At 44.1% G+C, this 22,291-nt stretch overlaps 1 protein-coding gene across 3 annotated transcripts in view; it reads right to left on the bottom strand.

Moving 5' to 3' along the window:
- ANKRD6 (ankyrin repeat domain 6) overlaps positions 1-22,291 on the bottom strand; it is a 201,088-nt gene that overhangs the window by 26,263 nt on the left and 152,534 nt on the right. For all 3 annotated transcript variants that reach the window (XM_055330658.1, XM_055330657.1, XM_055330659.1), the window contains exons 3-5: positions 12,627-12,725; positions 5,471-5,569; positions 3,636-3,734 (exon numbers count right to left, since the gene is read on the bottom strand). In XM_055330658.1, the coding sequence (XP_055186633.1) occupies positions 3,636-3,734; positions 5,471-5,569; positions 12,627-12,725 (297 nt within the window). The remainder of the gene's footprint in view (positions 1-3,635; positions 3,735-5,470; positions 5,570-12,626; positions 12,726-22,291) is intronic.

Below are 22,291 nucleotides of genomic sequence, written 5' to 3'. Positions count from 1 at the left end.
AAATGCTGTGCACATGCACTACGTTACACTCCTTTTGGAGAGGGCTGCATCCTTCCTGCGCCACACGGATAACAGCTGTGGCCACAGTGCTCCACTAGTGAAGGAAAGGCAAGACAGGCCACTTCCTGCAAGTGTAGATCACGGAGATTTAACTTGTAGGCCTTGTGCAAGTCGTCCATTCTCGTATTTTTCTTGAAACATCAAAACGTGAACCATGGACCAGGTACCCACACAGCAGGCAATAGAATTACATCCACGACTTACCATAGAGATAGAGTCCCCCTTGCTTTTAGGGCTCTGTCTTCAATATGCCATTTCATAGTGACAACCCAGGAGCAGAATAATGTCCACGGTAATCTTACAGAAAGAATTTATGACATAAATACAACTTTTTAAAGCCATGCACGCAGTGCCTGCAAGGCTGCTGATAAAAGTAACAAGAAAAGCAGACAGCACAGGAGGAGATACGGTGTTGGCCTGGAGAGCCTAGGAGCATACAGGAGGTTAAGTATATAAGCTCAGGGTGATTGAGGGCTGTGCTAAAAAGCTGCATCAACACTGCACCAGCGTGGACTCAGAGCTGTCTCACTGCCTATGACAGCTCTTCCTCAGCCAGGGTCTGGACCCCACAGCACTGTCTGCCCATACTCGAGGATGTTCTATTCCTCACTTCTTGAAAAGACGATTAAGTTTTTATTTAAAGAAACAAAACAAAACACACAGAGGAAGCCTGTACGTGGCTGGTTCACCTACCTCCCCCTCACACCCTCAGCCCTAATTCCCTGGGTAGAATCTTTCTTCCTTGCTGTTACCTGCAAGGAATCTGAAGATTTTAAGACTGAGGGCTTAGTGAGCTGAGTGGTTATCAACCTCCCACTGCGCCACAGAATCACCCGAGGAAGCCTTAATCCCGGTGCCCAGCTGCAACCCATCTAGGGGCTCTGGTGTACTTGGCCTGAGAGTGGATTCTGGGCAGTGCAGGCTTTAGCACTAGAAGTCCTAAACTCCGGGAGGCCCCTTGACTCTGGGAAAAGTGGGACAGCCCATCACCCTACAGCTAGCCATCAGGTGAGTTTGGTTATTTCTACCCCGGTGCCCCAACTTTTTGTTTCTGTTTGAAGTTTTCCAGGAGATTTTAAAGCACCACCAGGTAGAGAGCCACTGCTAGCTTAGTTCTCAAAAACCAAGGGTCTGTCCACATTTTAAACATTCCGTTCCCTGTGCAAGGGCTCAGTGCCTGGATTGGTGTAATTCTTACTGCAAAGGGAGTAGGTTGTCTCAAAGGTGTTGGCCTCGTGGGAGCTATTAAATGTGTTGAAAAACTGAGTGACGTAAAAGAAACCTAATGGTTCTAGAGCTGTACACCAAACTTTGCTAATAAGAAAGTATCAATAATGCTGAAAAATATTTGGATCAAGAAAGGTAAAAGCTGTGGTTAGAATACACAAATTATGGTATGTTCACACACTGGAACTCAGCAATAAAAAGGAATGAACTAATCATACGTGTCACAACATGGAGAAATCTCGAAAACATTAAGTGAAAGAGGTTTAGACACAAAAATGCTGCATACTATATGATTCCATTTATATGATGTTCTGAGAAAGGCAAAAACAGATTGGCGGTTGCCAGGAGCCGAGAGTGGTGGGTGGGTGGACCATTTCCACCAAGCCACACAAGGGAAGTCTTTGGGGGTAATGGGAACATTCTATATCTTGATTGAGGAGGTGGTTACACAACTGTACACATTTGTCAAAACTCCTATGACAATATACCTAAGAAGGCTGAACTTTATTGTATATGGATTTTACCTCAGAAGCTGACATTTAGAAAATGTGACCTACATAGATAAACATAGCAGGCATTTTTTCCATCCTGAGTAATGAGTACTTATTTCCCAGACAGAGGCTGATACACTCACTGAGTAAGTTCTTATACGACAGAATGTTCTCATGCAATGGAGTATCATTCAACCTTAAAAATAGAAGGAAATTGTATCGTTTGTGACATGTATGAACCTGGAGCACAATATGCTAAATGAAATAAGCCAGAGAAGCAAATCCTGTATGGTATCACTTATATGTGGAGGGTGGGGAAGGTAGGGAGAGCTTGCTAAAAGGGTACAACGTTTCAGTTATAAGATGAGTAAGTCTAACATAGATCATGGTGACTATAGTTGATAAACTGCATTAAGAATAGAACTGAAATGTTCACATCAAATATTTTTGGGGAAGTGTAAACATGTGAGGTGTTGGATGTGTTAATTAACCAGATGGGGGGGCAATCCTTTCACAATGTATATATCTATCAAGACATCACTTTGTACATTTTAAATACCTTACAATTTTACTTGTCAGTTGTACCTCAATAAAAGTGAGGGGAGAGGGGACAACCTTTTTATAGGCTTCCCCAGAGGCTGTGGCTGGTGCAGAATATAGAAGTCCTTTTCTAGGGTAACACCTACTTTTGCTTCTGACAGTCGCTACTATTTTATCCAGAGAGATCTTGTGGCTTTCCACAATACCTTTGGGATCCATATAGGATGGGAGGCAGAGTGGTGGAGAAGATAGACTCAGGCTAGTTTATGGCCCTAACTGTGTCACAAACAAGTCACATGTCATAGTTGAGACTACTGGCTCCCACCTAGGCTTCCCTATCCATTAACTGGGAACCACCCACTTCTCAGAGTTCCAGGATCTAAATATACAATGCGGATCCACCTACAACCCATGTTCCAGACAATGTACCACTTGGAAGAAAGGAAGCAGCCACCAGTCTGCCAGGCAGTGACTCAGGCATTACTGGAGATATTATAATGCATGGCTTGCTTCTTTTCTTCAAGCTTTTGTCCCATGAGGGAACCATGAGAAACATTTAACCTATAAATGACAGCACAAAGCTGTGTGTAGTGTCAGAGGAGCTGTGCAGGAAGTAGCCTGATGGGCCTTTGGAGAGGGAGAGGCCACTGCCCTGGTTGTCTGGGTTGGAGGTCTGTAGGCGGAGATGAGGGGCAGGCTTCCTCAAAGGGAGGGACAGTGAGCCCACTGTGAGTAGAGGAGCCACATGCTGGGAAAGGCACAGGGAAGGAGGCTGCAGACATAGACAGAGGCCACTGCAGGGAGGCCAGAGACAGCATCAGGCTGCAGGGCTTTACTGGAAGATTCCTGGGCAGAGGAGGAGCAGGATGAAGAAGGGACTAGGCAAGCGGGCCGATCTGCTGTGAGGCTTCTGAAGCAATCCAGAGATGCACTCATTAATAATGAGCACAGAAGGAGGGGGAGAAAACGTGATGTGTCACTGCAGGTGAGACAGGAAAAGGAGGGAGAAGAGGTGCTCCTGGCCTCTCCCTGTCTCCATGAGGACAGGGCTGCTTGCCTAACCACACCCTAATAAACCAATGGGAAAGCAGTGAGAGCCCGGAGAATTCAAAGAAGTCAAAGCGACTCTAGTGGGTTCTCTGGCTCATCACGGAGATTATAGGTTCACTAACGAGTTCCAAGCTTTCATTTCCCCGGCTGGGTTCCACGTGCTCCCCTGAGCTCTCACTCTGCTCAGAGAGGAGGCTCCCACAGGGACAAAAGCCCGCAGCCATCCTCACCTGTGGACGAAGGGTTCTAGCACCTGCTGGGCCTCACCTTGTTCTTGGCAAGCACGTTGGCTCCTGCTTTAACGAGCAGTTTGGCTGACTGGCTAAAACCGTGCCAGGACGCTTCGTGTAGAGCCGTGTTCCCGTCCTGAGAAACACATACAGAAACAGAAAGCACATTGTCGAAGACCTAATTCATCTCCTTAGTATCGACACACCATAGTGTACTTCGAGGGCACACCACGGGTCCTTTCTCAAATGGGGCTTTTCATTGGAACCACAGAGCCCAGAAAATGATATCAGTGGCCAGTTTCTCCCTTCTCCCAGAAACAGTACATAATAAGTACCATTTAGTTTTTTAATTTTTATTTTGGGGGAGAGGGGCAGAGGAAGAGAGAGAGAATCTTAAGCAGGCTCCACCCCCAGCTTGGAGCCTAATGTGGGGCTCAATCCCATGACCCTGAGATCATGACCTGAGCTGAGATCACGTCGGATGCTTGAATGACTGAATCCCCCAGGCACTCAAGCAAATACCATTTTAGATTTATGATGTATAATAGATGCTTTAAGGCATTAGGGCTTAAATCTCTCAAGGAACCCCAGTTGAGAAAGGCTCATCCACAGGTTATGCTTAACCACAAGAGGACATGATGTTCATTCCTTCCCACCTCCAACAGCCTTTGGGGTCTGCTCTGCTCCTGGCCCCAGAGAGAACTCTGCAAAGATCAGGCAAATGAAGAGTCTGGCTTCATAAACTGCCAGGCCCAAGGGCTGGATAGACAGATTCCTCCTCTCATCTTCTCCCCCCAAAATTTAATCTCATCCAGTTCAGGCCAAAGTCTCAGGGACTGAAACAAATTAGCAGACACTGAGAAAACACTGACTTGTAAATAAGATAAACGAGTGCCCCCGATATGTGGCTTTTAAATAAAAACCAACCAATGGACACACACAGCTGGCACTTGCTTACCTTCCTATAAAAGAAATATTAATTGCAGTGAAGCGAGTGGGGTGTGGGTTACAGGGGGGGGAGAGACATGGAGAGGAGAGGCACAGAGACCACCTGTGCTGTTCCAGGTCAGGGCGCAGAGTGTCCACTCCACGAGACTGGCTCACTAGCACTGACACCCACAAGGGGAAGGCAAGGTAGTGTCCCAAAGGCCAGGGAGTGGGATGGTGCTGGGAATGGTAGTGGCGATGCATGCACTGGCCCGTGGGCCCGACTGCACAGGAGGCAAAGGAAAAAGTGACTGGGGGCACTGGTGAGGGTGCTTCTGGCGTGCTGCTGCTGCTCTGCGTCTTGATGGGGGGACGGGGGCCCTTATACGGATGTGCCCACTTAGTGGAAACTCACTGAACGGCACGCTTATAATTTGCACATTTTTCTGTGTATATATATCACACTTTAATAAAAAGTTGTCTAAAAAGTAAACACCGGCTGAGCTGCGCTTAATTATGAAGTCCCCTGTTTTAAGACTGTTTAATGAATGAAAAGCAATGATTAATATATATATCATTGGGATTTCTTAAAGAACTAGTTTTGCTTATTTTTTCCTTCCAATCTATTTCAAATAAATTGGTCACTTTCTTTTAAAGAAAAATTAGAAATAATCCAGGGCACATCCCTTCCCCCATCGAGGCCTCCACAGTTCATTATTAAAAGACTTTTCTTCTTTATCATTTATATTTATGTGGTCGCACATTGCAGCCACAGAATGGGAGGATTTAAAAAAAAAACAATTTGTTGGAATATTAGTCTTTTAAAAGAAGTTTGGGCTGATTTTATCACATTAAATCATGAGTGACAGGACTCAGGATTGATAACACCTTGAACAGTCACAAGTTCCCAAAGCAGCGTCCTCAGGCCAACACGCCCCACGTCACCTTGTCTTGGCGGTCCAGAGCACAGCCCTCCTGGATGAGCGCCGCGATGACTTCCGTGTTCCCCACCACTGTGGCCCGGTGCAAGGCGGTCTGATCCCCCTGCAGAGTGACGTGGACGCAGGAACAGCAGTCAGCTCTCCCGACCCCACCCTGCAATACTCAAACTCCCCTACTCTGACACAAGGACATCTCCTCTCCTCAACTGGAGCAGACTGGCCACCATGCCAGGCAGAGCTTTTTTGTTCACAAACTCAGTGGGAACCTTGAACCAACCATAGAACAGCTTCAGTGCTGACCTCGAAATAAGGGTCAGGCACTCCCCCGCCGCCCCAAGGAATGGCAGTGTTCGGGGGGATTATGACTGTCACATCTGTGAAAAGTCTGAGAGCTAGACTGTGTGTGCTATGCGATCAAACCAGCAATCTTTACTCCCTACTGAGTCCTCCCGTTGTCTGCTTTCTTTCAGAGGAATCCGTATCCAGCTATGTCAGCTAGCAACACTCATGATTTGATGATGGGTGCATATTTGTGGACTGATCTGTACAGGCTGAGGGCAACGTTGAGGTTTATGCTATGTCATCTGAGGACTCCAGGGACTATAAGCTACCACTGTGTATGTCTATGAAGCCTCTTCTGATATTTCATGACAGCATCCTCACTGATTTATGCTGCCACTTGACCCCTTTCCCTGTGATCAGATGCCGGGGATTGCTGACCTCCTCTTTCTCCATCAGGGCACCAAAGGGAACTTGACTCTTTCCCCTAATTGCATTTGAGAGAAAGTAAGATGATCAAGATAAGAGAGGGTTCTGAAGTCTCTAAGAGCATAACTCATCTCTGACATGTACTCCGGAAGTCAAGTCGAGACAAATCAAGTCAGCCTGGGGTCCAAACTGGAACAGAGAGATGGGTGAACAGTGTGGAAAACTTCTGGTAGAAAAGGGAGGGGTGCAGGGCAAGGGGGCCAGATGTGAGTCTTGCACAGCCTTGGGAGACAGCTGTCACCTTGTTGGGCCTCTGGTACTTCACCTATAAAAGGAGGGGTGGATGGTCCCCAAGGTCTGTCCCTTCCCTTCTTGGGTTCTATGATTTGGTTGGTAAGAGTTCTGCATAAATAAAATGTTCTGGTGGAGCACCAGAGGAGCAAAGGACATACCCTGGGGCATCCCTCATCCTAGCCCAAGAGAGGAAAGAGAGACCATTATAAGACAGAAAATATGGAGATTTTTTTGAAGAGGGATGTACTGCTACCTATAAATAACCTTAATGAAATGCTGATTCTACTTATTAAACACCCTAAAATTTAGAAAAAACAACCATGCATATTAAAATCACTTAATAAAAAAAAATCCTGGAGATGGATGGTCGTGATGGTTGTACAACAATGTGAATATACTTAATGCCCCTTAACTGTACAGTTGAAAATGGTAAATCTTATGTGCATTTTATCATAATAAAAAGAGCATATAAGGCTATTTAAAACTCAAATTCACTTTCTTAAAATTAAAAAAAAAAACTCCCTTTAAAAATCCATAAGGGGGGGCAGCCCTGGTGGCTCAGCGGTTTAGTGCCCCCTTCAGCCTGGGGTGTGATCCTGGAGACCCTGGGATCGAGTCCCAGGTCAGGCTCCCTGCATGGAGCCTGCCTCTTCCCCTGCCTGTGTCTCTCCCTCTCTCTGTGTGCCTTTCATGAATAAATAAATAAAATCTTAAAAAATAAAAATAAAATAAAAATCCATGAGGGGAAGTAATTTTTATTTTTTTCCTTATACTTTTAAATATCTTCCTATTTTTTATATTTAAGATGTACAATTTTAGCAACAGGGAAAACTGCTATTTATTAAAAGTCTAAGCTGTAACAATATACCAATAATAGGATTGTCCATGTCTCAGAATCTCTTCTCACTATTCATGTATAGAATTAAGGGATTTCTGCAGTGTGATCAGTCAGGACATCTAGCTCCATTATTATGATTTATCCACTGCCCCCAGCATTTCTATCATGAACCCTCCCTCTTGGCATTCTAAACCATTATCTCCATTATAAATTAGATTAAGACTTGGTTACTTTCTTGTCCACCTTCCCAGACCCCTTACTCAAAGAGAACCCTTTCTGCATGCCTTGCAGTCACAAGAAGAATGTGGCCACTGGATCAGCAGTTGCAGGAGGTGCATCAAACCATTACACATTCCTCTGAAACATGCTAGGAAGTATTTCCAGATGACATACACTATGTACAAACAAGTCATCCTATGAGAAACTGCCCAAATCTTAACTTTTAAAAATTTTCTGTATGAATTTCCAAGACTGCCATTTCCCCATCAGAATGGTGACAGGTTTTCCCAAAATGGGCCTCAAGTACAGTTGATGACCTGATAAGATAGATGGTGTTCTGTTCTCTGCAAGAAGGGGAGACTGCAGCTTAGTCTTTTGGGATAAACATGGCTTTTTTTTTTTTTTAGATTTTATTTGTTTATTCATGAGAAACACAGAGAGAGGCAGAGACACAGGCAGAGGGAGAAGGAGGCTCCCTGTGGGAAGCCCAAATGCAGGACTCTATTCCAGGACCCTGGGATCATGATCTGAGCCAAAGGCAGGTGCTTGACCACTGAGCCACCCAGACACCCCTCCCAGGACCTTTTAATATTCCCACAGACTGCCAGCACTGGAACCAGCACTCCTTGGACTGATGAGAACTGCCTTTTCACATAACAGAACTTAACCATTTGATCTGTGTTGTGCACAAAGCCCGGCACTCAGGGGTCACGTCAGCCACTTTTCTGTCCAAGTCATTGCATGAGGGGCCTCAGCTGGTGAGGCTGCAGTCTAGCCTAAGCCTTGCTGCAGATCAAGTGTTTTCTTGTGTTTCACAAGCTGCCTCTAAATCACAAGTTCAAGCAGCTTCAGAGCTAGAATATCACTATTATTTATTACTTGCTCTCAGCATGAATCTTTTGCTTCCCTGGAGAGGACTTTCCTTTGTGAAACTCTAGCTCGATGAAAGAAGCTAAATCTAACTTTTGGTTTAGCCTTTAAAAGTAAATTTCCAGACGGATTATCAAGACTCAAGGAGATCTAATTAAGTGAGTGAGGTGCAGTGAGAACATAGATTGTCCTAAGCCACTGGAGCAGATGTCTCCTGCAGAGACTTTGAGGGCACTGCCTGTCTCTAGGCCACCGCTTCCCCTCCAGCTCTACTCCCCTCTGAGAACTCACTCTGAGCCTGGGTCCTGACCCCATCAGTCAGATAAACACTGCCAAGAAGGCCAACATCAGCTTTTCCTCACTGTAGGAGGCTGTCCTTGAGCTGTGCCATTGGCCTTGCAAACACTGGATGGGGCAGTTCTAGAGGACTGCATGAGACACTTTCTCTGGCTTATAAATACCAGCCACCACAAAGTTACCAAGATGAGAGCGGAAGGCCACTCAGAGAGACATGAAACATATAAGCAATAGGCCACCCTGGGCTATCTATCTCAGGGCTCCTCTTCCCCAAACCCAACCCCATCAAGCACCTGAGACCCTCGACTGAAATAGGGCCAGTTACTTTTCTCCTATAAAATTTACTGTAGAAACATTTCGTCTTTGAAATGGGACACAAAAAACAACAAAATGTGTCCTCAATACATACTTATTAACAGACCCAGGCGGCAACTTTGACATAATCCTTATTTCTGTATTATCTAAGTACACCATGAAATTCTGTAAATTTGAAAAAAAATGCTGGAAAAGGTATGACACTCTTAACAGCATTCGATAGTTGTTTGTTCAATACATGTTTATTGACCCTCTACTCTAAATGGCATCTAATTCTCTCATTTTATTGATAACAAACAAACAAATTACTAAAGCTCAGTGCTATTCAGTGCCTCGCCGAGGATATCCAGTTAATTCGGGGTAGCACGGTTAGGCCAGAATTCAAATTGTCAAGGCTCTTTGCACTTACTCCAAGCTGTATCCACCCCATGAAGTCAATTAACCTCAATGCAGGCCTTAAAAAAGATCAGCTGCCTCTTTATGGCATCATCTAGCTAAGTGCTTTAGCACAGTGCCATGGCCACTACAGGTGCCCAAGAAGTATTTGTTGAATGATTAACTACAAAGAAGCAGAAGGAAAAACACTGCAGCTGGGAACCTGGAGAGCCAGCAGCAACCCTGCAGTTTGGCACTTTGATTTGGGACATGCTGACCTGTTTGCAAAGTGCGTAAACTGCCAGCTCTCAATTTTTCTGGCTTCAGTGTTTCTCACTTACGGGATTTAAGGAGCTTGCAACCTCTGAGGTCTAAATCTTTGTTGTGAAATACTTTTAATTCTCTCTCCTACGTGGTGAAAAAGAGTGAGCACACAGTGCATGGAGATTCCAAAGCTAAGCTCTGGGAAGAAGCCCAAGGAGCCCAAAGCACACAGAGGTGGAACACGTCCCTCTTCAGGAGGAATCCTTCCCAGGTGGCACTGACAGACATGTTGCAAGGAAGCCCAGAACAGCACAGGTGTGCAAAAGCAAGCTGCTGACCTCTTTTTCTCTCTCTGATCTTCTAGGGTTCTTCCTAGCCTTTCTTCTCTGGTTTTTCTTATTTTTTTCTTCCTTCGTGGCTTTGATCATGGCCACGGGGTCCTGGACTATTTCTGAGGTGGGGGCCATGTAGTTGCTCATTGACCAATCAGAGATGGCATTAGAGCTCCAATGCGAGTTGACAGGATTGGCAGGAAGCAAGAGGGGATTTTCTCCTGGAGTTGCATATTCTAAAGAACTTGTTTCCACAGGTTGAAATTCATAATAATCCCATTCCAGGCCACTGGAGGTCATTCTTCAACTAATTCTCAGTCCTTACCATGACATAGGGAATGTATCTGTAGAATATGAAGTTAGGAGTAAATTCTTCACAACATTAACATTCTCTATTTCTACCCATCATCCAAGACAGGTAACTTCTGAACTGATTTTTTCCAATAATTAATGTCCCAGCTTCTTTAAAAAACAAACACCCATAGTTTTCTTCTTCGAATTCGTGCATAAATTTCAAAACTGATCATCAACAGGCACAGAAAATGTAGAAGACAGACATGAAGAGTATTCTGGTGAACGCATTACTTCAGAACTAGTGATGATGATCAATGCTACTTTCTCCTTTCCCAACTGATTTTACATGGTTTTGTTGCTCTGTTTTTGTTTTGTTTTGTCTTGATTTAAGTTATCAAGGAGAAGCAATGTATATATTGTCTGATAAGGGCAAGGAAAAGATGCAAGAAAATACATTATTCCAATAAATGAAATGAAGGAGTTTCTGTCTAAAAGTAGTGCTGAACTTCCTTCTGCTGACATGTCTCCCCTTGGCTACCTTGTGAAAACTCCTATTTTACTTCCTACCTTACCTAATATAAACACCCTTGCCTGATATAAACTTGTAAGGAAGTTAGCGTGGCTTTTGCTACATGAGAACACAGTGATTTTCGGAGCCTAAGCTTGATGCAGGACTTAGGTTGAGAGGAGTTAGCACGCCTGGCATGGTAGCCTTGCTGGCAGAGCCAGTGAGGACTTTAATTATGCAAAGAGAAGACCAACATGTCCGCACCAGCACCCAATGCCCTGCCTTTTCTGTGGTCAAAATCTTTTCTCTCTTCTTGTATTGTATTTTCATTCCTGTCATCTAAGGAGATGATATATAATCAGGAATGTTACGATGGTTACAGTGTGGAGAAAAAAAGTATTATGATCCAGAGTAGAAATCAACAGCTAAAAGCTAAATCAGCATCTTTTGAAAGTAACAGTTTTGATGACCCAACAACTTCCAAATATAACCAGAGATTTAAGAATGATATTGGACAGCCTTCTGCCTGTACGTAAAACAATGACATTTAGTTATTTCTTTACGAATACTGTCCATCTTGTGTGTCTGCCAAGTTTCAGAACATTGCACAGATGATTACACAAAATTAGAAGCATTATGGTAACCTATATGCTAGCATACTTGAGGGTCTGAAATTTGATTAACACTCTGTAACCACAGTTATTAAAGGTGAATCAGGAAGAGATTATGATAAATGCAAATTCTTTAAGATTTTGTATTCCTCACAAAATTTATTTGTTAGGGTCCTACCACACAAATTAAAGTTGAAATTAGAATTTCTGAAAATAGGGACGCCTGGATGGCTCAGCGGTTGGGCGCCTGCCTTTGGCCCAGGGTGTCATCCTGGAGACCTGTGATCGAGTCCCACATCAGGCTCCCTACATGGAGCCTGCTTCTCCCTCTGCCTGTGTGTCTACCTCTCTCTCTCTCTCTGTCTCTCATGAATAAATAAATAAAACCTTAAAAAAAATAGAATTTCTGAAAATAATTTCCAATCACATTATCATAGGACTTCGGTAATAGCTCATTGGAGGACAATTTATATAATCTTATCTCTATCTTCCTTTTAGAGAATCTATATCCCCAAAGACCAAGGCAAGCCTGTGCACTATGTGACGTCACCCCAGCCACTGATGATTGACTCAGGAATAGATATTTGACTCCAAAGGAGCCAATCAGAGTCTTTCTCTAGATAATCTGAATGAAAGACTCAGAAATAAGTCTTAATAAAGGCATTGCCCCAGAAGGAATTCCTTCAGCAGGCTACCTTTTTCTTGGATTCCATGGTATCAGTTATTTTTTTTCTTTGAACAGATCCTCTTTAACTAAATGTACACTAAGAGAAATCAAGGTGAGAAAAGGAAGAAATTAAGTTTTTAAGCCCTACTTTTTCTAGTAGTAAGCCTAGTCAATTACACATTTCCAACAGGCCTTGCCCACATTCACTCTAGTGTGTGTACGTGTGCATATGCGTGTGTCTGTGTGTAGTGTGCTCCTTCACACCAAGACAGGACATAGGCAAAACGCCCTTTGAGGCTCTACACTTGGATGATACTAGATAGGACATGAACCATGAAGCAAAAACTACCGCACCGTTGCAAACTCTAGCTTGTTACTGAGAATGGATCCCAGGGCAGGTCTTTAAGAGGAAGTTCTTCCCGCCATGGGGACCAAGATAAAGCTAAAAAATGGTAGAAGTGCAACTTCTACTCTTCCACCTTATAGCTGGTTACACACTGTACTGTGGATTTCTAGGCAGACAAGATCTCCTAACATCCCATCCCAATAGAATGTGGCTTCTACTCACATCATCCTGGACATCAAGGTCACAGCCAGCCTTCAGCAAGATCTGGACCACAGAAAGATGGCCCTTATTGGCAGCAAGATGAAGGGGGGTCCGGCCATGCTGTTAAGGCAAAACAAACACTGATTTCAGAACAGGACATCAAAACCACTGCCCCGAGGGCACCTGGGTGACTATCAGTTAAGCGCCCAACTCTTAGTGCCAACTCAGGTTATGATCTTAGGGTCATGGAACCAGGCCTTGTGTCAGGCTCTGTGCTCAGTGTAGAGTCTACTTGGATTCTCTCCCTCTGCCTCTCCCGCTGCTTGCACACACTCTTTCTAAAATAAATAAATAAATCTTAAAAAAAAAAAAAAAAACTAAGAAACACTGCCCTGGAGCAGAGTGGGGACCTGGAGCAAGATTTACACAGTAAGGACGCCTGGGTGGCTCAGTAGTTGTGCGTCTGCCTTTAGCTCAGGTCATGATCCTGGAGTCCCGGGATCGAGTCCCACGTCGGGCTCCCTGCATGGAGCCTGCCTCTCCCTCTTCCTGTGTCTCTGCCTCTCTCTCTGTGTGTCTCTCATGAATAAATAAATAAAATCTTAAAAAAAAATATTTACACAGTGGCAGGCCCCTTCCCCTTCAGTTCAGCAGGAAGTCCTTATATATTTACCCAGAATTCAAGTGTGTCTCAGTTAACCTGTTATGAGCCTTGTGATAAATGAATATGCTAAAAATGTAAAGATTTCCTTCAGTGCATAATTTCTACTCCATACTCAACAAACAAATAGGAAAATGAGGAGTTTCTTGTCTTCTCTTATTTTCCCCCTGGTGCTCAAGGATGATGAAGTGACCACAATGAATTGGATGGGGCAAAAGATGAGAGAACAACAAAATCTCAAGTTAATCAGCCCCCAGAAAAATCTGGTTAGTAATTATTAAAAATTGAAACTACTGGCCAAACTGTTTTGGATAGGTTCTCCCTTTGTAAAACCAAATTTAAAATTGCAACATATTTCAGCCTCAAAAATATGAATAATATTTTCTTTTTTTTAATTTTTTATTTATTTATGATAGTCACAGAGAGAGAGGCAGAGACACAGGCAGAGGGAGAAGCAGGCTCCATGCACCGGAAGCCCGACGTGGGATTCGATCCCAGGTCTCCAGGATCGCGCCCTGGGCCAAGGGCAGGCGCCAAACTGCTGCGCCACCCAGGGATCCCTGAATAATATTTTCAATGTACATACCTAGCAATCACTTTAAGAAACCAGATATGTTCCCTGTGAACATTTCCCAGAGTCCTCCAGCTCCAGAGGTAATCACTTTTAAATTTGGTATTCTTCATTCTTTTGCCACCTATTGTATTTTACTATGCATTTATTGTCATAAATAATAACTAAACACTCTTTTGCTTAGTTTAAAACCTTACATAAGTAGCATTAAACTATTAAAATATCATTTGCCAATATTTTTGTCCAATGTTATATATTTTAGATTTCTTTTTCATACTGTCACATGTAGTTCCGGTTCATTTATTTATTATTCACCCATGCTCTACTGATGGGCACCCCGGATCTTTCAGGGGTTTGCAGACACATTTGTGTACACATCTCCCTGTGCACTTGAGGAGGCTTCTTGGCCCTGTGGTTGGGTCGCAGAGATGACTGGTTCCTGAGGTACACAGGAAGTAATACTCAGAATAACGCTCTTCAGTGTAAATCAACTTCTATCCAGAGAACTGGCCTTGCCAAATTCCAACTTCTTCAAATTCTAAAGGAGGCATCATATTCCCTTTGCATTCTCCCTCAAGTTCACTCTAAAGAAATGTTCTACGTTCTGCTTCAGAAGTCATTTAGCTACAGCTCCCACCCATGCTGAAGCACACCCTGTGCATTCTTAATAAGAGGATAAGAGGGCACCTGGGTGCTCAGTTGGTTATGGATCTGCCTTCGGCTCAGGTCATGGATCTGGGATCCTGCAATGAAGCCCCACATCCCTGCTCAGCAGGGAGCCTGCTTCTCCCTCACCCCCTACCTTGTGCTCAGTCCCTCGCTCTCTCTCTTTCTCAAACAAATAAAATCTTTTAAAAAAGGAAGGGAGCTAATAGTCTCTTATGTCCTTCTAGTACCTCGATAAAACTTTCCAAGGAGCTTTATTGATATTCTAGCAGGATAAACTCATTTATGATCTCCATAAAGTGTCAGTTTGCCATGGGTAACCAGCCGTTTGGAAAACAGAGATAGCAGACAATAAAGGATCTTAATTTCTACCCATGAAATGCAATCAAAGCAGTAGAATGATTCTATAAAGAAAGAGGTCAGAGCTCACTTTAAAATTAGAATTCTTAATTAAGAAAAAAGTTACTCCCAAGAAAGTGGGCTATAAAAAGCCTTCATAAAAAGGCAATGTCTGAGAGGAGATGGAGTGACCTTCCTTGGCTAGCAGTCGTCTCAGTGCACACTGCTTAACCTTGATTCTTTCAATGAAAGGTCCACAGCTGATCAGATGGAGCAAAATAAGCGGGTTCCACTCACTGGGCCTGGTCCCAGGATCCATCTGTCATCACATGTCCTTGCTAAGGACGTCTGATGATGACCTTCACTAAGTTTCTAAGGCATTAGGAAACAGGGAAGTCTGTCATGTTTGTGAGGAGACAGATGTGTGTGCTGTGAGCAAGGCTGACAGGATGGTGGGAGACAAGTGCTTCTGGGCAACTGGAAAATATAAACCTTGATGGAGAGAAGCCACTGGAGAGAGCCTGGAGAAGAGGACAAAGGACAAAGAGACTCCAGGTGTCAGGCAGAGCAGCCTGAGGAACATCCTCATCAGTAACCAGATATAACTGGTTAGAAGTTGAGGCCCAAGGAGGCAAAAGGGTTTGCCCAAGTGAACACAAATAATCAGAAGGCAGAAGGAAATGCTGCTGTGGTTCAAACCAGGTCACATCTAGGAGGGCCATTTAGAAACTAGAAATTACTAACAAGATGGCCCTGGACTAGAGGCACCTTCCTAATCCAAAGTCAGCAGAGAATCTTTTCTGTGGAGAAAGGACAGGCTTGAGGTGTTAGAGCCTGATGAGCCAAGTTCAAATCTCAGCTCTGACTAATAACACCTGTGACTTTGTGCATGATATTCTCCTAAGCCCATTTTCCCACCTCTAAAATAGGAATCGCCTCCACTATTCACCCCATAAATTGAAGTAGGATAAATGAGCAGATTAATGCCAGAAAAGATAAGATCCACCATCTAAGATGGGTTTTCCTTCCCGCCAGCTGTCCTCAGTCCTCACCCCTGAAGATACCCCAATTGTTCCCTCTCCCCCTTGGCATCCCTACACTTTTGCCTTAGCAAAGATCAGTGGGATATTTTCAATGGTGAACAGACCTGGGTAAAGTGTTGGAAATCAGATCACTTGGATATTCAGTTAGGCTCCAGCTGAGAGGTCAAGGTTCCTACTGGGCAGTTCTTCTTCTTCTTCTTTTTTTTTTTTTAGGGGTGGGGAGGGGCAGAAGGAAAGGCAGAAAGAGAACCTTAAGCAGGCTCCACATTCAGCACAAAGCCTGATGCAGGGCTCAATCTCACAACCCTGAGATTATGACCTGAGCCGAAAGCAAGAGTTGGATGCTTAACTGACTGAGTCACCGAGGCGCCCCTCCAACTGGGCAATCCTGATCCACTTGTCCACTTCCATTTTTGAAATATGGCTCATGGTTCCCAGTTTCTACATCTTTGCTAGATGGGCCTTCTTCCTGGGAATGTTCTTCTCTAAACTATGACTTCTCAGATTCCCCAAGAAGCATTCCCAGACTTGTCTTCTCTGTTCCCACAGCATCTCAGCTTCCTCTTAAGAAACCATCACATTCTGTCACCCTGGGCCCTGGCTTTTCCTTCCAACTAGGCCATAATCCCCTGAGGGCAGGACTGTGCCTTCCATGAATGATGAAGCAGGTTGACTCTGGGGTAGTATGGGGCCAAGTTAAGGAGGAGACAGACAGTGCTCCTGAGCCACAGGCAGACTGAGGCTACCTGGGACACAGGAGCAAATTCCAATTCCAGGCTTGATGTCAGAGAAATGGAGAGTATGGGAATGGCTGCGGACTCCAGGTTTTGGGATGTCTCAGGCCCTCAGAGAAGTGTAGACATCTAGGGGCTTCATAAGTATTTAAGCAGGTGCAACAGTGACATGGGGACTTCTCTGAGGAGTCAGTGTCCCCCTCACACATGTGGCTGCTTTTCTGGCATCAGGTAAAAGTATAGCAGCTGCAAAGGCAATAGTTATTGGTTTCCCATGGAACCTGAAGCTGTCTCATTCCTGTTCCCTGGGGTTTCCTAACACAAGACCAACTCCCTTACACACACACTCACACACACATACCAAAGGTGGAGAGCAAAAAAGAAGCAGAAATGCATTTGGTTTTCTATGACATTATATTGTGAAAAGTAACAAAAGTAGAGCCAATCAGAAAAGTCACTGCTCATGAACAGACATTTCTCCAAAGAAGACCTACATATGGCCAACAAGCACGTGATAAAATGTTCCACATCACTTGCCATCAGGGAAGTACAAATCAAAACCACAATGACTTACCACTTTACACTGGTGAGAATGGCTAAAATTAACAAGACAGGAAACAACAAATATTGGTGAGGATGTGGAGAAAGGGGAGCACTCTTGCACTGTTGATGGGAATGTAAGCTGGTGCAGCCACTCTGGAAAACAGTGTGGAGGTTCCTCAAGAGTTAAAAATAGAACTACCCTATGACCCAGCAATTGCACTACTGAGTATATACACCAAAGATACAGATATGAAACGATGGGACACCTGCACAACAATATTCATAGCAGCAATGTCCACAATAGCCAAACTGTGGAAGGAGCCATGTCTTTTGACAGATGAATGGATAAGGAAGATGTGGTATATATGTACAATGAAATACTACTCAGCCATCAGAAAGAATGAATACCTACCATTTACATTGACGTGGATAGAACTGGAGGGTATTGTGCTGAGTGAGATAAGTCAATTGGAGAAAAGGCAATTATATGGTTTTCACTCATATGTGGAATATAAGAAATAGTGAAAAGGACCATGAGGAAGGAGGGGAAATTGAATGGGGCAAAAATTAGAGAGGAAGACAAACCATGAGAGACTTAACTCTAGGAAACAAATAAAGGGTTGCAGAAGGGGAGGAGAGTGGAGGGATGGGGTAACCGAGTAACGGGAACTAAGGAGGGCAATTGATGGGATGAGGACTGGGTGTTATACTATATATTGGCAAACTGAATAAAATACTAAAAAAAAAAAGTTACTGCTCCCACCCAACACACAGGGACATCTCAAGGTCAACCCCGGCAAATGGGGAAAGCTGCAATCCCCCTAAGTGTGAGGGGGCAAATAATAACCGACCCTTAGAGAAGTCTCTGAATGACTTAGGGCCAAGGATTCAACTGCTCTCATCTTCATGCCCGTGGGACTGGCCAATGTAAGAAACAGGAAAAGGAGAAAGACTATGAACTATAAACAATAAAAAGAAGAAATTTTTGAAGCACCCATTTGTCCTTGGCTTCCCCAGTTCAATTCAACTCAACTCAACCTGGGCTCTGGAGGCTCAGGTAAACCATTAATAATAAGGACAAGAGCAAGAAACAGCAGCAGCTAGTATTTATGGGATACTTCCTATGTGATATCTTAAGAATGTTACATGTACTAGCTCATTCAGGCCACCTCACAACCCTATGAGGTAGGCACTGTATTTAGGTGAGAAATTTCCATTTCAGAGATGACAATACTGAGGCATGGAGGGATCTGGTCACTTTTTCTATGTTATAAAGCAAGTAATTAGAGCCTGGATTCACCCCTAAGCCATCTGACTCTGGCCCCCACACTCTGACCCACCTACCTGCTGCCCACTTGCTGTGTGTGTGTGTGTGTGTGTGTGTGTGTGTGTGTGTGTGTGTGAAGCTCTCTCCTTGCAGAGGGGTTCCACGTCGCACAGTTAGGAAGTTCCCAAGACTCCCAGATGATGACCTCTGGAAATCACCTGGTTTCCTTAGAATCTCAAGGACAAGGAGAGAGGTTTTCTGTTCTCACTCTACAGCTAATAACTTGGGCAGGTTGGTCTGTTTGTCCACCTATATTGATGTGTGAGTCCCTTCTCCAGAGTTTCTGACTCAACTCTCTGCGGTGGGGCCCAGGCATCTGTTGTTCTACACCCTCCCAGGTGAGTGACCGGGCTAAGAACCATAGGAGGAGATAAAGAGGGGGTAGGATAATCCTCTCCAGGAAAGCTATAGGCCCTCAGGTGAAACCTGCCCTGTTGGGCCTGTCCAGGCACGAGTCATTCCTCTAGTTACATTCCTCGTGATGCTCTCAACCCCACCTGTCAGTACAAAACACTAAAATACTGCACCACCACAACCCAGAGTTTCTGTTTCTGAAAAGAGTGTGTGAGCAATATAATGACATTACTAAAAATTTGGAAAATTAAAAATCGGTAATTCTACCACCAAATACAACTATTATCATTTTTAAATAACTATTAACATTTATTTATTTATTAGCTTGAGAGAGAGCACGTGTGAGAGCTTATAAGCACTGGAGTAGAGAGATGGGGGGGTAGGGAGGTGCAGATGGGGGAGGGAGAGGGACTAGCAGACTCCATGCTGAGCACAGAGCCTGAGGCAGGCTCCATTTCAGGACCCCTGAGATCATGACCTGAGCCAAAACCAAGAGTTAGACGCTTAACCGACGGAGCCACACAGGTACCCCATTTTAAAATCTTTTATTTATTTATTCATTCATTTATTTAAGCGGGGGCAAAGGGGGAGGGAGAGGGAAAGAATCCCAAGTACACTCTGCACTGAAGGGGGGCACCCAACGATGGGCTCAATCTCACAACCCTGAGATCATGACCTGCAGCAAAAACCAAGAGTCAGATGCTTAACTGACTGAGCCGCCCAGGCATCCCACAGCTATTATTTTTATCTAATCTTTTTCACTGCATCTTTTCTACTGATGCTTTTGCAAGTTATATCAATAGGTCACATATAACTATCTTCCTTTTTTATTAATATTATACCTTAAACCAGCGCTTCTCAAACTTTATTGGGCACCAGAATCTCCTGGACGGCTTGTTACAAAGGACAGATAGGTATCGGGGCCCTTTCAGAATTTCTGATTCAGTAGGTTAGAGTGGAGACTAAGAATTTGCATTTCTAACAAGTTCCCAGGAGAGGCAGATGCTGCTAGTAGGGGATGACATTTTGAGAGCCACTGATGTAAACCACTGATTTTCAGGCTGTTTGCATATTAGAATTACTTGAAATCTTAAAATAAAAACAAACCCAAAATTTACCCCCAAAGGACTGTATTCTCTCAGCCTAGGGTTGGAAGAATATGAATAGGAGTTTGAAGTTCCGGGTGATTCTAATGTGCATCCGGAGGCTATAAATCCCTGCCTGGGACCCTTTAAAGGTACCAGTTGCTCCAACCTTCCCTGGCATCAGGATAGGCCATCTGAGACCAGTAGCAGTGAGAGGACACAAGACCCTGCAGGGAATGCACATTTCCCTTGATTTAACCAGAGTGAGACAGAGACTCAGCACCTGTCCACTCCTGGAGAACTAAACAGCAAAGGGCCTTGAGATGTTGCCAGGCAATAACCACAAAAAAAGTGGCCTCAGTATCAGCGACTCTGGGATTCTGGTCTAAGGGGGCTGCTTTATTATGCAGGTCAGCCTGATGGGTCCCAACTTCGAGCAGAACTGCTGCATGAACAGCAGAGTCCTATTCCAGCAGGCAGGATCCATAAATTACACTCAGAGGTGACCATGAAGGGTATACAGAATGAAGCAATCCTTGCTTCTCATTCTGAAGAGGCCAGCTCCAGGCTGGAGGGGCTGGGTTCTGTCAGGGAGCATTCCAGGAGGAGGATTCTTGCTCAGATAAAGATCTCCTACCGGTGGGGATGACAAGGGAGACTAGCCAAAGGTAACCAGCTTAAAATACACCTTGAAAGGAAGTGGAGGTGTTTTGTTCCCACCAGGTGTTCAGATATGGGGCTTAACCCTGTCACTGACAATCCTCGGGGGACAGGAATGGTTACTGGAGAGACTCCTAAGAAAGAGCTGAGCTGAGGGAGGGGGACTAGGGACCATTTGAGAACTACAACCGACAGAAACCTAGAAAGACTCCTTTTCTACAGACTCCATGTGGCCATGACCCTGGTCACTCATTACTTTAGCCAGGATTCAGACATTGGGTCCCAGCTCTTCTCTCGTGCTTAGGTATCCCAGATCATCCTTAGTAAAGAGCAAGCCTTTCAGACTGACAATGAATGATCCCGTGAATGATGAGCCCTGACCCTCTGGCAGCTGCCTGGTCTAAGAGAGAGCAGGCCTAAAAAGTGAGAAGGCAATATATACACATATTGAATCATTATGTTGTTTACCTGTAACTAATAAAATATTATATGTCAATCATATCTCAATTTAAAAAAATGAGAAGAAAGGGTGCTGTGTTTACCCATTCTTGGAACACTGCCTTTGTTCAATGACATGCTTATGACCAAAGTCACACAGAGCCCTGGGACAGAACCCAAAGGAATAAAAAGGCTGGAGACTCTGAAGAGGGGAGCGGCAAGGATGAAGGAACCGGGACTCAGTAGCTCAAAAAAATAAAACGGTTAAATCTCTTAATTGGAAGTTGTTACAAGGTGGGCAGTTGCACAGATGTTACCCACAGGAAGGGAAACAGTTTAGGGAGGAAGAATTTAGGTTAGATTAATATAATAACTTCAAAATGACAAGACTTCCTTTCTTCAGGAGATCATGAAATAGATCAGGGTCATGCAATCTTTACTGAGGCAAGAAACGTCTGTCTACATTATCCGTGGCATTAAAGAAAGAAGCAAGGGAAGAGAGATAGGAGGCAAGAGAAAGATGCAATGCTGGTAAAATAAGAGCAACATATTTTAGAAACAGAATAATGTTCAGATTGATAAGGGTCTTTGAGAGTTTAATTTGGATGAGGATAGTAAGAGTAATAGAGGTTCTATGATTTTGTAAGACTATAAATCTAATTTCTGGCAGAACTGCATAGATCTAGAACCCTGGCCACTTGGAACCTCATTTAGATTTTAAATTGTAGAAACCCCCCCAACTTTCTTAGGTGCCCCTGGGTCCTCTTCTAATAGACAGTGTTCCCCAAATCCCAACTGCCTAGAATGGTATAGATTTGGGTTGAAAAATTCAGTCCTTCCCAGATTTATGATTCAATGAAAAGAAAGTTATGAAGGAATTCAGGAGAAAATGGGCAAAGAAAAAGTACCATGGATCGAAGGAGACTGAGACAGTACAACTTTTATTTTTAAAAAGTTGATAGCTTAAAAAGCCTTCAGAGGGGCACCTGGGTGGCTCAGTTGATTAAGCATCCGACTTGTGATTTCGGCTCAGGTCATGATCTCAGGGTTTTGAGATGGAGCCCCAAGTCAGGTTCCATGCTTGGCCTGGAGCCTGCTTAAGATTCTCTTTCTCCCTCTCCCTCTGCGCCTCCCCACCACTAAAATACATACATACATACATACATACATACATACATACATACATACCAATGAACCTTCGGAGCTTTCTTTCCTTGTTGGAAAAGAATCTTATCTACCTGTCTACTTGGATGAGTGACTTATCA

The sequence above is a fragment of the Nyctereutes procyonoides genome, unplaced genomic scaffold, assembly GCF_905146905.1.
Source record: "Nyctereutes procyonoides isolate TBG_1078 unplaced genomic scaffold, NYPRO_anot_genome, whole genome shotgun sequence".
NCBI classification, from domain to species: Eukaryota; Metazoa; Chordata; class Mammalia; order Carnivora; family Canidae; genus Nyctereutes; species Nyctereutes procyonoides.
Note: the sequence above shows the minus strand (reverse complement) of the source record. Positions and strands in the feature narration are given on the sequence as shown.